Below are 11,118 nucleotides of genomic sequence, written 5' to 3'. Positions count from 1 at the left end.
GTTAAAACTTAGAGGTACTATTATGTACTATTTCTAGAGTTATACTTACGCGCCGGTAGTCTGCCGAATATCCAAACTCATGTGGCCCGTGTACAACCCTAAGGGCCTCCGCACCCTGGATTGCTCAGTCCGCCTAAAACCGGTTTTGTGTGGATAAGAGGGAGAAGAGAGCTCGAGTTTACCTCGCTCATTTCAGTCCGCGAAAATCGCGGATTGACGGTGGACTGACACGCACACATAGACAACATGTTTTCTATTTCGTTTTGTTTGCATGTGCCACATGCACTAACTCAACCATGCGTAGTTTATGTATACAAAACTTAAACCTGTTTTCGGCCGACTGCCCAGTCCAGTGTGCGTTCGAGTGGTGGACTGCTCAGTTCGACTGAGCAGGCTAGTGTGCTCAGACCCTAAGAGAATACACAACTTATTAGTAAAACCCAGACCTGACGTTGCGGGGTTAGTAGCGACTCATACCGGGCACTGACAGGTTGGCCACCACACAAGAAGGCATAGTATTACCTACAACGACTTCTGTGGATGCTGAAGAAACGTCAATGAACAGGAAAAAGTAGAACACCCTCTTTCCAAATGTCCAACTTTAATGAGGAACATCAAGGCGCATCCATGAGTTCATATCGTTTATTGCATCATGGGTTATTTAAATATAAGATATGCAACCGTGTGTTTGTACCAAACAACCAAGATTGATTGGTAGGTTGTTTAACCAATCCCACAAAAAAACAATCAGCTGTTCAACACAAAATGTAAACAAACATGCAAATGCAACAACAATTTCAAGGAACAAGCAGCAGTGCTGCCAATTGTTTGGCATATATAAATAAAGTTGATCTGAAAACCAACGAAAGTTAAATGGCATTTAAACAACTGAGGTATTCACAACGGTGTCGTATGTGTCGTATTGTTGTATGTCGTAAACTTTAAAAGCTTAAATAAATGTTTAGAAAATCTGAAACAACAACCAACTATTTAGCACTGCGAAAATTCATAATATGACATTGATGGTACCTTGCGAACTCCCATATATATTTTTTAAGCGTTTAAAGTTGACGACATACAACAATACGACACTTACGACACCGTTGTGAATACCCCAAACAATCCACAATTAAATTTAAGTGCCATTTAAATATTCATTTGAAATTGGCCCTAACGCTTTAATATTTAAATTTTTCTTATCAGGAGAATACATTAATTACACGTATTTCTTTAAATGTGATGCAAAATTCTTATAATCTTATACCATTTCCCGAAAAATCAGGTCACACCACGAGCAAGTTGGAAATATTCCTCTTACTCGTGATGCATAGACTTACTGAGTGTTTATTTTACCTATTATCCGGCCCAAAATATTTTCTGTTTGTCAGCGGAAATGCATTGAATAAGAAATACTGAAAGTGTAGTCGCCTTGTAAGTGTCAAATGTTTTAAAGACGTACGGCAGCACTACACAGTGTTGTATGAAAGTGCATTTTCAAGCTAGGGTGCACCTACACATCAAACTGTGCCTGACAATTCTCAGGTGATTGCGTTAACCCCGAAGACGCATGCCATTATATACCTAGAAATATATATAAAACTGGAAATGATTTGTATTACCTCATCTCCGTGCAGATATTTGTACAATTCAAATCAAAGTTTTATTGTTCAAGTATCCCTTCATAACAAATTTAGTTCCTTTTTTGGTTTCAGATACTCCGCTAGCTACTCCGTAGAGGGTGCGCAAGGGAACCCTATTCTTATTTTTCAGTGCAGTTGTTGGTGGACGGTTTGACAGCGCGATGACAGCTCGTAGCGCTACGGAAATTTGCAAATGGCGACGGTGGGGCCAGGAAAGGTTGGTTGGTATTTGCTTTGTGCAAAAAATTAATAATTCAGTATTTAGTAAACAATTAATAGAATCATTTCGTAATGGAAGTGGTACTGGAACATATACCGTCCATGAAAATGAATGGGTTTAAGAGAAAACGGTGCTGAATATGTAAATATGATTGCAAAGTACAATGACCAGAACCATGGAGCACCTGACTGTCGCAATATTATGAAATGATTTTATATATGTGTATGGACATAATATGTTTTTAAACTTTCCTTTATGATAGCCAACCAAATACAGCTTCCTTATTTCTGATACATCCTAATTGGTCTGTATTCATCTTTGGGTGCGGGGGAAAATCGAAATTCAAGATCGACGGTATTGTAAAAAGCTGATAGCATGACGACTAGCAGTGAGGACGTGCTATTGCAAATGGGTGAAGTGCGTTACAAAAAGGGCGACGGTACCCTCTATGTAATGAACGAGCGTCTTGCTTGGATGGCAGAGAACCGCGATACTGTTGCAGTGTCGCATCGCTTTGCCGATATCAAAAGTAAATACTTCATTAGATTGTCCAGCAAAGCTAGTAAATATCTGATTGAATGTATTTTTCTTAAAAGTGCAGAAAATATCACCTGAAGGCAAGCCTAAGGTGCAACTTCAGGTCGTATTGCATGACGGTAACAGTTCCACATTCCATTTCGTCAACCGTAATGGCCAGCAGGCGATGCTGGCTGACCGTGATAAGGTGAAAGAACTGCTGCAGCAGCTGTTGCCAAACTTTAAACGAAAAGTGGATAAGGAATTGGAAGAGAAAAATCGTATACTTTCGGAAAATCCAAATCTTTTGCAACTTTATAAGGATTTAGTAATAACACAAGTACTCACCAGTGAAGAATTCTGGGCCACACACGCCAAGGATCATGCCATGAAAAATGTTAACAAAAAGCAAGATATTGGTAAGTATCAAATTCATTTATGGCTGGTATAACATTTTTGATTTCAACAACACATACTTATTATTAGGTGTATCTGGTGCCTTTCTTGCTGATATCAAACCACAAACGGATGGTTGCAACGGCCTGAAATATAATTTAACACCCGACATAATCTTATGTATTTTTAAGACCTATCCCGCTGTAAAGCGAAAGCACCAAGAAAATGTACCAGCCAAATTGTCGGAGGCGGAATTTTGGACAAAGTTTTTCCAGTCGCATTATTTTCATCGTGATCGTATTACAGCGGGCTCTAAAGACATATTTACGGAATGCGGGAAAATTGATGATCAAACGTTAAAAGCTGCAGTACAACAAGGTGCCGGAGATCCACTGCTCGATCTTAAACAGTTTGAAGATGTGCCGCTAGAAGAAGGTTTCGGCAGTGTTAATGGAAATCGCAATATAGCGAATAGTGGCAACATTGTGCACCAGAATATGATAAAGCGATTTAATCAGCACTCAATAATGGTGCTTAAAACTTGCACAGATGTAGCTGGCAGTTCTACTTCAACTGCCAATGGACCTGCTAAAATTAAAGATGCAAAAAGCACAGAGCATGCTACTGCAAATGGTGGTACTGAAAAATCAAAACATTCAAAGGATGGCAAAGGTACTGATGCTGATAATCATGTCGCAGCCAATGCTGTCGCTGGAAGTCCACTTAGACCAACAAAACGCCAACGTATTATGGAAAAAATACACTTTGAAGATCTTGGTGATCCACTAATAGAATCAGCTGATGCTAATGATGCCAATAAAAAACCTAAGAAATCACAACAGCTGTCACTAGCAAAAGAGGAACGTTATTTACACGGTCCAGTGCCAATTACTGGCTATGATATGCAAGAGGATCCGCGACGCATGGAAGAAGTGCAGTATCATTTAATGCGTGCCACAGAAACTTGGACACAGCGTGCACCGCATAAAGTTTTGGTTAGCTCAACGGCAGCGGTAAATGCGCTCGGCGAGCTGAGTCCGGGTGGTGCGCTTATGCGTGGCTTCCATGACCAATCAGCTGGACGTAAGTGCTAATTGAATAAATATGGCTTACTTGAATTAAGTTCTTCTATTTTACTTTTGCTTGTACTATATAGAGTTAGTGCCACCTGACTTCGAAAAGGACTTGCGTAATCTATATTTATCATTGTCAGAATTGTTGAAACATTTCTGGAATAGCTTCCCACCAACAACCGCAGAAGCCGAGGAAAAGGCTGTACGCATGCACGAGGCTCTCCAACGTTTCAAAATGGCCAAACTTGTGCCGTTCGAGGTATTTGCTTGGATCTCATATGATCGCCGAATTTATAATTTTATTTATCTACTTTTTTTATGTTGTTTAATTTTTTTCAGAGTCGCGCATTGCATGAATTATCACCATTGGGTGCATCGTTGACGCAGCATTTGAATCGTTTATTGCAGGCGGCAAATGCAAAATTTGTTACATGGCAGGACCGCAAAATGCGCCAGCATAGGTAGCAACCGTTAGTTCATTTGCATGCGCCAGCTTTGGTTGTTACCAGTATGCAACGACAAAGCAGCAATAATGTCAACTATACCTAAAAATCAACGCAGTCTCGCTACATATACATAATTATAAATGCTAAAAGCTCATTAAAATAGTTTACTTTCACCTATTCAAACAATTTATAAGTTATCAGTTCAGTTATTTAATACAAACATAATTTTCTGTTCGTTCTATTATTACAAAGGTTTACAAACTTATATATCCGTATGTTGTTCGGCATGCTGAATGCTAATCCGAGTTCCCTTAGCCTTCATCACGTCAGGTTCGTGATCAATTGAAGGCCAAGTAGGGAAAAATTCATTGAATAAACCTGATTTTTTTTTTGTAAACCTGTGTTAATTACACAAAAATGAAAAGAATATTATGTTCTAAATAGTTCGTTAACATTGATATAAAATAAAAGATAATTAGAATTAAAAACTACATTAAAAATACATACATATCGTCATAGAAGCATGAATGTGCAAATTTACCAATATTGAGTTACTGGGTTGACTTGATTAACCTTTGGATGTTCTATGTTAAACAAGAAAACGCCCCAATATTCTTCATCTTTCCAACAACCCGACATACATTTGGATTCGATAAAACCCTAAGGCTAAAGTTGCAAGTGAAATGCTGAGTGCTGTTAATATTGAACTTTGATTGATAATTCAAAGTATGGAGAAAATTCATTGCTTTGCATTGGGAAGGTTGAAATAATTTTCTAAGAATCGTGCCTCTATTAAATTGAGTTTGTTGACATTTATAATTAGAAGCACACTAACGCGTCTTGCTGCTTCCAAATTGAAGAATGAAAAAGTAAATATAAGTATTTATTCTCAAGCAGTAATTCCGTACGTATAGCGGTCCAAACAGTTTGTCGAAGGATAGATTTAGTTGAAGTTTTGATTTATAAGTGAATAGACGCGAAAGCGCTCTTTAGTTATTTAAAAAAAAAAAGAAAACGAAAAAACGAGTCATAGATTTTTGATATGGCTTTATTCCAGCGAATTACAGCTTTGTGCTTAATAATATTAAGTTTGTTATATTGTTGTAACTTGTGTGTTGGCACTCTATTTTTTCCCACCAATACCGTACTTGGTGTAAGTATCAGAAGCTATTTATGATTAGATATGTATATTACTCGCGTTTGTTGAATGCTCACCAAGTAACTTTTTTTTTATAAATATAGCTTATTTTCGCCATTGCAGTGCCATTGGAATTACCGCATCGTAATGTCTTTTTGTCATATAATTTTGAAGCGAACTATAATTTACCCGATACATGGGGTATACCACCGATTGCGGTTAGTAGTACCCAATGTGTTGGTTGTTTAAACATATAATTTTGTGAGTAAAACCTCTTTTCAGACTGGTATTGAAGATGATGACATTTTCAATCTGCCTGAGGCTGCGCGCCAAATGCCACAGTCAGTTGCTAGTTGTGCTAACTGCACGGATCCAACCACAACAACAACTGTAAAAGCGCCAACAACCACTAATGTTACAAAAACAACAACAAAGCCAAAGGTGAATGCCACCGACAATGGGAGCGCAGAATCACAGCATCAGCATAGGGGAAAGAGTACAATAAATTCCTTGCTAACGCGCACACGCGTCTACCATATACTCGGAGATCTATTGAAAAAGTAAGTAGGCTAGAAATGGAAGTATTTTTAACCGACTTAAAATAAGGAGGATGTTATCAATTCGTCGGAATATTTTTTTATGTATGTTCCGCATAAATTTGAACCACGTAAACCAATTTCTATAATGCTTGTTTTAAAGGAAAGGTGGTACCTCAGAAAATCTTTGTATATTAGTAGTTTTTTGCTTAAAAAAGATTAGTGTAAATTTCTCAGTTCACACTTTCTCTGTGAATTTCGACGATGAACATTGGCCCGCATTATGATCAATTAGGTTTTTGGTATTTTTAATATATGTATGTATGTACATATAAGCATATTTACTTATGTACTGTAAACACTCTAATTATTAACGCACGCAAATGCTGCATGCTCGCAGCAAATATATGTATTATAAGTACTATCTTTGCCTTAGTATAAGTAGAAATGCCCTATTTATCATTTTGGTTTCTTCACAAACAAATTTTTTAACATTATTATGTGCCAAATATGTACTCCGCGGCCTCTTGTGTCGTCTATTGGTCATGACTATTCACCCCATACCTGAAGGCTTTTAAACTAGGCTAGCACTTCTATGGGCTTTTTATTCCTAACTCCAAATGCTAGTCTGCACCTACGTACATAGTAAGGAAAAGAGTTAATAATAACAAGTAAATTTTTAAGCAAAAAACAAAACGGACTTCAATTCTAACCAAACCTTTCCTTAAAAAGAAAAGAAAAATAGTTATAGAAATCGGTTAACGTGCTTCAAAGTTAAACAAAAAAAAAATATTCTGGCGAATTCATAACCTCCTCCTTTTTTTTAAGTCGGTTAAAAATGAGTTCGCCTGCGCTACGAAGAACTTTCTATAGCGAGTTTGTCGCTTAAATCTTCTGTTCAATGTGTTTGTTTGTACATACATACATACATGCATAGGCTTGTAGATTAAGCTGTTTCACTAAAAATAGTTTTCTTTTAACATAAAAAAAATGTTTGCTTATTTATGATGTGGCTAAAAATACGATTTACATACGTAATGAATAACATTATAGGTATTCACCAAATTGAGCAAGTGGCCTGGCACTCTGGCAAAACAGTCGTTGTTAGGCCACTTGCTCAATTTGGTGAATACCTGTAATGTTATTTATTGTGTGAATACTCCTATTATATTACTTTACTTAAATATTTTCCATTTTTCAGAAGCGGCTACAACGGAGAACCCTGCCTACTAAGTTTAATTTGCGAGACAAACTTCTCAAGTCTAGGTGAAGTCAACGGTATACTGGGCACATTAGTTCATATACTTTTTTCGTAAGTAAACTTTGTTTCAACAACCCAATTTAGCTGCTACTAAAAGCACTTTCATTTATCATTTTCAGTCCAAGCACATCTGAGTACGAAAATCTGCCACTTTCCTACTATCAAGCCGAAGTGGACGGTGCTCATGGCTTTTGTGAACACTATGCGGCTGAATGCGAAGAGAATCCGTTGCATTTGATTTCAGCGCGATTGGGTGATATTATCGATGATTTTATGAGTAGTAAATAGAGGAAAAAAATAAAGTTGAAATAATAAAAAAACAGGGAAAAGGCCAATTAAATATTTTAATGTGCTCTCGATTTAAAGCCACATTTTTCAACGCCTTTCAAAATACGAAGTTTACGTAAATCCACTAGATCAAGATGAGGTTAACACGGCAATAAAACAAAAAGGTCCTTTGTAAGCAGAGTACCCGCTAAGCTCTTCAAAGTGAAGAGCTGGTTGGTTGCATATATTTATATACGTACATACGTACGCTTAACAAATTTCTCTTATGAATACCTCTTTATGGATTTCATGTATTTTGCCTGCCTGGTTCCTACAAAAAAAAATGGTTATGTGGAAAAGAAAATTTGAAGGTCGAGTGCTTAGAGGCTTAAACCTAAGCTTTTCTATGGAAGTGAAATATCTAAGCATAACTCTGGCCACGAAGATTATGTGCGGACATTAAAACAAAGGTCTGCTGTGATAGCCAAGCTGCTTTAAAGGTATTGGAAACCGCTTGGCTTAACTTCGTCACAAATGGAGCAGGCTTAAATACATGATGTCACGTATAAGGCTCATGAGGAGTACAATAATGCTAACAGAAATAACACAAACAATGTTTGAGAAAAATTTGAGAAAATGTTTAGTTTCAAATGATAAACAATGCTGAAAATCCAATTGAGCAATACGATTTTCCCAAACGTTTGAAAATTTTTCTCTAACATTGTGGCTGCGTTTCTTTATACATTCCGGATAATCCCATTTCACAGCCGGAATAAACAGAATGCGTTTGAAATATACGTTGACATATCATCAGGAACGTTCTAAAGAATAAGTAAACAAAAAAGTTTATTCCAAACGTTCAGAATGAATAAAGAAATGCAGCCTGTGTATCAATTTAAGAACGATTTGAGAAACATTTGAGAAAAAAATTGTTAGCATTCCGTTCCGTTCCATCTGTGTCAACATGCCACAGATGTCCAAGTCCATCGGTAGTCTGCTACATCAGTCGCAAAATGGCTCTGTTATTCGCAATTTTACAAATTTCAAAACAAACTATGCAACTAATTTTTTACATCAACCGTATTTTTCTTTGCTAAACTAACTGAATAAATAAGCTATTAAAAAAACTGTTAAACTGCATAAATAAAAATTCATTTCCTATAAAAAAACTGTGTTTCTCTTACATGTATCATTGGTAACACTATACAAATATTTCAAAGAGAGTAACTGGATTTCATTTCGTTCCGCTCCACTCGCGTTTGAGATAAAGTTGAGAATACACAAGGCACATTAAACAGGTAGTATCAGTAGAGCAAAAACAATATTTGCGTGTATTTTGTTGTTGCTTCTGGTATCGAAAGTGTCAAAAACTGTTCTGAATTTTTTCTTCTAAATCAAAGCGTGCCATGTGAAATACAAAAAATTATAAAAAATAAAAAAATGAAATTGGAAAAAATAAAAATTGATGCAACTTTTTTTCCTAGTAAATTTGTTTGCTTCTCGAAGCATTGATCCATCCTTTGCAAGGCCCAGTAATCAGCGGTCGTGCTGCCGAGTTGTATGGGAAAAGGTTTCACATGCAAATGGATTTTAACAATTCAGAATTTTTGTGAGAAAAAATTAAAAATATTTGACATTTTCGAGACCAAATAATTTGAAAATAAATCAAATCAGCTGCTCTACTGATACTACCTGTTCCAATGTACCTTGAGAATACAACATTTCTCAATTGGACCGATTCTCAAATTGAGATTTAGCAAAAATGTTTATTGGGTTGTGATGTACCTTTTTAAATGCCTGTAGCATACATTTAGGCAATAAATGTTAGAAGTCGCCGAAGTTCGCGACTTGGCTTACTAGTTTCTCAAAACATGAAAATCAAAAATGTAAGGTGGCACCACGGTCTGAAATATATACATATGTATATATGTAAAAGAACAAGAACTGTGCCACTGATCCACAGATGACGCTATAATCGTTTTTAACGAATCCACGGTTAAAAAATTATAACTATCATTTTATTTAAAGTGAAGTATGTTATTAACTAATGATCTTAATTATTCTGAACTTGCAAATAGTAAGCCGAAGAGAACTAAGGTAGAAAACGAATGTACATATTCTTCAAAAACATATTAGGGCTGAGAGTTCTATCCGGATTCTCTGAACATCCGACAATTCGAATTTTCCGACAACAAAATGAACGAATGTGAACCGGATATACGGATTTTATACGTATATACGAATTTTCGAATGGATATGGGTATTTCCAAACTGGAGTTACATTACGCTCGTATGACAAAGTGTTAAAAAAAGATTTGAAAAGACAAAATTTTAAAAAGTTTTTCTAGATTTGCATAGCAATTAAATGGTCCATTATTCAATAAAAAAATACAACTGTTGCTAGTAGCAATTTAAAGATATTAGTAAACTTACGAGCTGGCGTGACCTTACAAAAAAAAATGAAGTGGATTTTGACTTCGATTACAAAATTTCAAAACTCTGCGAATTGGTCAAGACTATTTATATAAAAGTTTTTGTAGTAATATTGGAAATGTTCAAGGTTAATTTTCCAAGTATATGTTTGTATGTACATAATTTGGTTCTTTTAATAAATATGCGTAAGTTCGAGTTGCAACCAGGGTTGCCACTGACGAAAATAAATACTTACCATCCGTTTGAAAAAACAAACTACCAAATCTGAAAAATATCTACCAATAAATTTTTGAGTTGTTTTAATAAAAACTCTAGATTTGTTCGTTTTTTTAGTTATTTGCTAAAAATTTTGTATTAAGTAACTTTTTATTTAGCCATTTATTTTCGGTTTAATTCAATTAAAAGCGAAAATGATGATACTAAAGGTCACAACGAAACTTCATCATTTGAAAAAAACTACAACTGGAGTTATTATAAACAAATACAGTGGCTCAAAAAGCTGATTGGTAATTTTTTAATATTCAGCTAAAGATCATTAAAGCTCTGATCCAGTACTCCATGAACTTACAGGTTTTTACACGAACTTAACGGAAGTTACAGGAAAAATGATCCCGTAGTCCAAATTCCTCTAAAATGCTGGAAATGAGAACGATTTTTGAAGAGTTGTGTAGAGAATGAAGTTGCAAGATTTTACCCGAACTGTTTCTTCTGGTAAAATCATGAAAAGTGTCAAGCGATCATTGGTTGACGTTTTTACAGGAAAAATGCTTTTTTGTTACCGTACTTTTTGTTGTTACTCACTTTTTACTCTCGCTTCAGAGAGTAATTTTGCTGTTTGACATTTTTACAGGATTTTACACGAAAAGTATTGGATCAGAGCTAATATGTACCACATTTAGAATTCAACAAATTTGCGCCAAAAATTCGAACTTTTTTCTCTGAATTTTTAGAACATTTTTGGGTCTACGGCTTTTTAACCCATTGAGTTTCAGTTTAACCAACAATGTGCACCTAAAAATGCCCGTTGATTTCAAATTCTTTTTGCCGCCGTACTTTTATGTTATTCTTTTTTCATTTAACAATTGCGATTTTTGAAAACTGGCGTTGTTTTTTTGAATTATTTTGCGAACAATCAATGTGTGTAATTACGTGCCTGTTCATTTTTTTAATTTTATTTAAAGAATCATTTAAA

The 11,118-nt window shown here is 35.6% G+C and overlaps 2 protein-coding genes across 4 annotated transcripts; both read left to right on the top strand.

Moving 5' to 3' along the window:
• Window positions 1-1,747: 1,747 nt before the first annotated feature.
• On the top strand, window positions 1,748-5,803 carry LOC118753111 (general transcription factor IIH subunit 1-like). 3 transcript variants are annotated; one of them, XM_036487971.1, is made up of 8 exons: window positions 1,748-1,857; window positions 2,123-2,389; window positions 2,457-2,795; window positions 2,863-3,855; window positions 3,929-4,104; window positions 4,185-4,306; window positions 5,553-5,647; window positions 5,712-5,803. In XM_036487971.1, the coding sequence occupies exons 2-7, from the start codon at window positions 2,236-2,238 to the stop codon at window positions 5,575-5,577; spliced, it is 1,809 nt and encodes a 602-aa protein (XP_036343864.1). In that variant the 5' UTR covers window positions 1,748-1,857; window positions 2,123-2,235; the 3' UTR covers window positions 5,578-5,647; window positions 5,712-5,803. The 3 variants fall into 3 exon arrangements, with proteins under 3 accessions (XP_036343864.1, XP_036343865.1, XP_036343866.1); XM_036487973.1 differs by lacking the exon at window positions 1,748-1,857 and having other exon boundaries at window positions 2,299-2,389; window positions 2,462-2,795; XM_036487972.1 differs by lacking the exons at window positions 5,553-5,647; window positions 5,712-5,803 and having other exon boundaries at window positions 4,185-4,793.
• LOC118753113 lies at window positions 5,658-8,265 on the top strand. The gene is made up of 3 exons (XM_036487975.1): window positions 5,658-5,989; window positions 7,167-7,277; window positions 7,346-8,265. Exons 1-3 carry the CDS (start codon window positions 5,763-5,765, stop codon window positions 7,512-7,514), a joined length of 507 nt encoding a protein of 168 aa, XP_036343868.1. The 5' UTR covers window positions 5,658-5,762; the 3' UTR covers window positions 7,515-8,265.
• The last annotated feature ends 2,853 nt before the right edge of the window (window positions 8,266-11,118 follow it).

Source organism: Rhagoletis pomonella, unplaced genomic scaffold (assembly GCF_013731165.1).
Source record: "Rhagoletis pomonella isolate Grant_MI unplaced genomic scaffold, Rhpom_1.0 Rhpom_scaffold_02113, whole genome shotgun sequence".
Lineage (NCBI taxonomy): Eukaryota > Metazoa > Arthropoda > Insecta > Diptera > Tephritidae > Rhagoletis > Rhagoletis pomonella.
The sequence above is the reverse complement of the archived record's forward strand: the minus strand, read 5'-3'. Positions and strand labels throughout refer to the sequence as shown.

Excerpts from the sequence above, each read along its gene's own strand:
- LOC118753111 (XM_036487971.1), top strand. The coding sequence starts at position 2,236 with ATGACGACTAGCAGTGAGGACGTGCTATTGCAAATGGGTGAAGTGCGT. Across the intron at positions 4,105-4,184 it reads CCAAACTTGTGCCGTTCGAG|AGTCGCGCATTGCATGAATT; the intron begins GTATTTGCTTGG and ends AATTTTTTTCAG. Across the intron at positions 4,307-5,552 it reads CGCAAAATGCGCCAGCATAG|TGCCATTGGAATTACCGCAT; the intron begins GTAGCAACCGTT and ends TCGCCATTGCAG.
- LOC118753113 (XM_036487975.1), top strand. The coding sequence starts at position 5,763 with ATGCCACAGTCAGTTGCTAGTTGTGCTAACTGCACGGATCCAACCACA. Across the intron at positions 5,990-7,166 it reads CTCGGAGATCTATTGAAAAA|AAGCGGCTACAACGGAGAAC; the intron begins GTAAGTAGGCTA and ends TCCATTTTTCAG. Across the intron at positions 7,278-7,345 it reads TTAGTTCATATACTTTTTTC|TCCAAGCACATCTGAGTACG; the intron begins GTAAGTAAACTT and ends TATCATTTTCAG.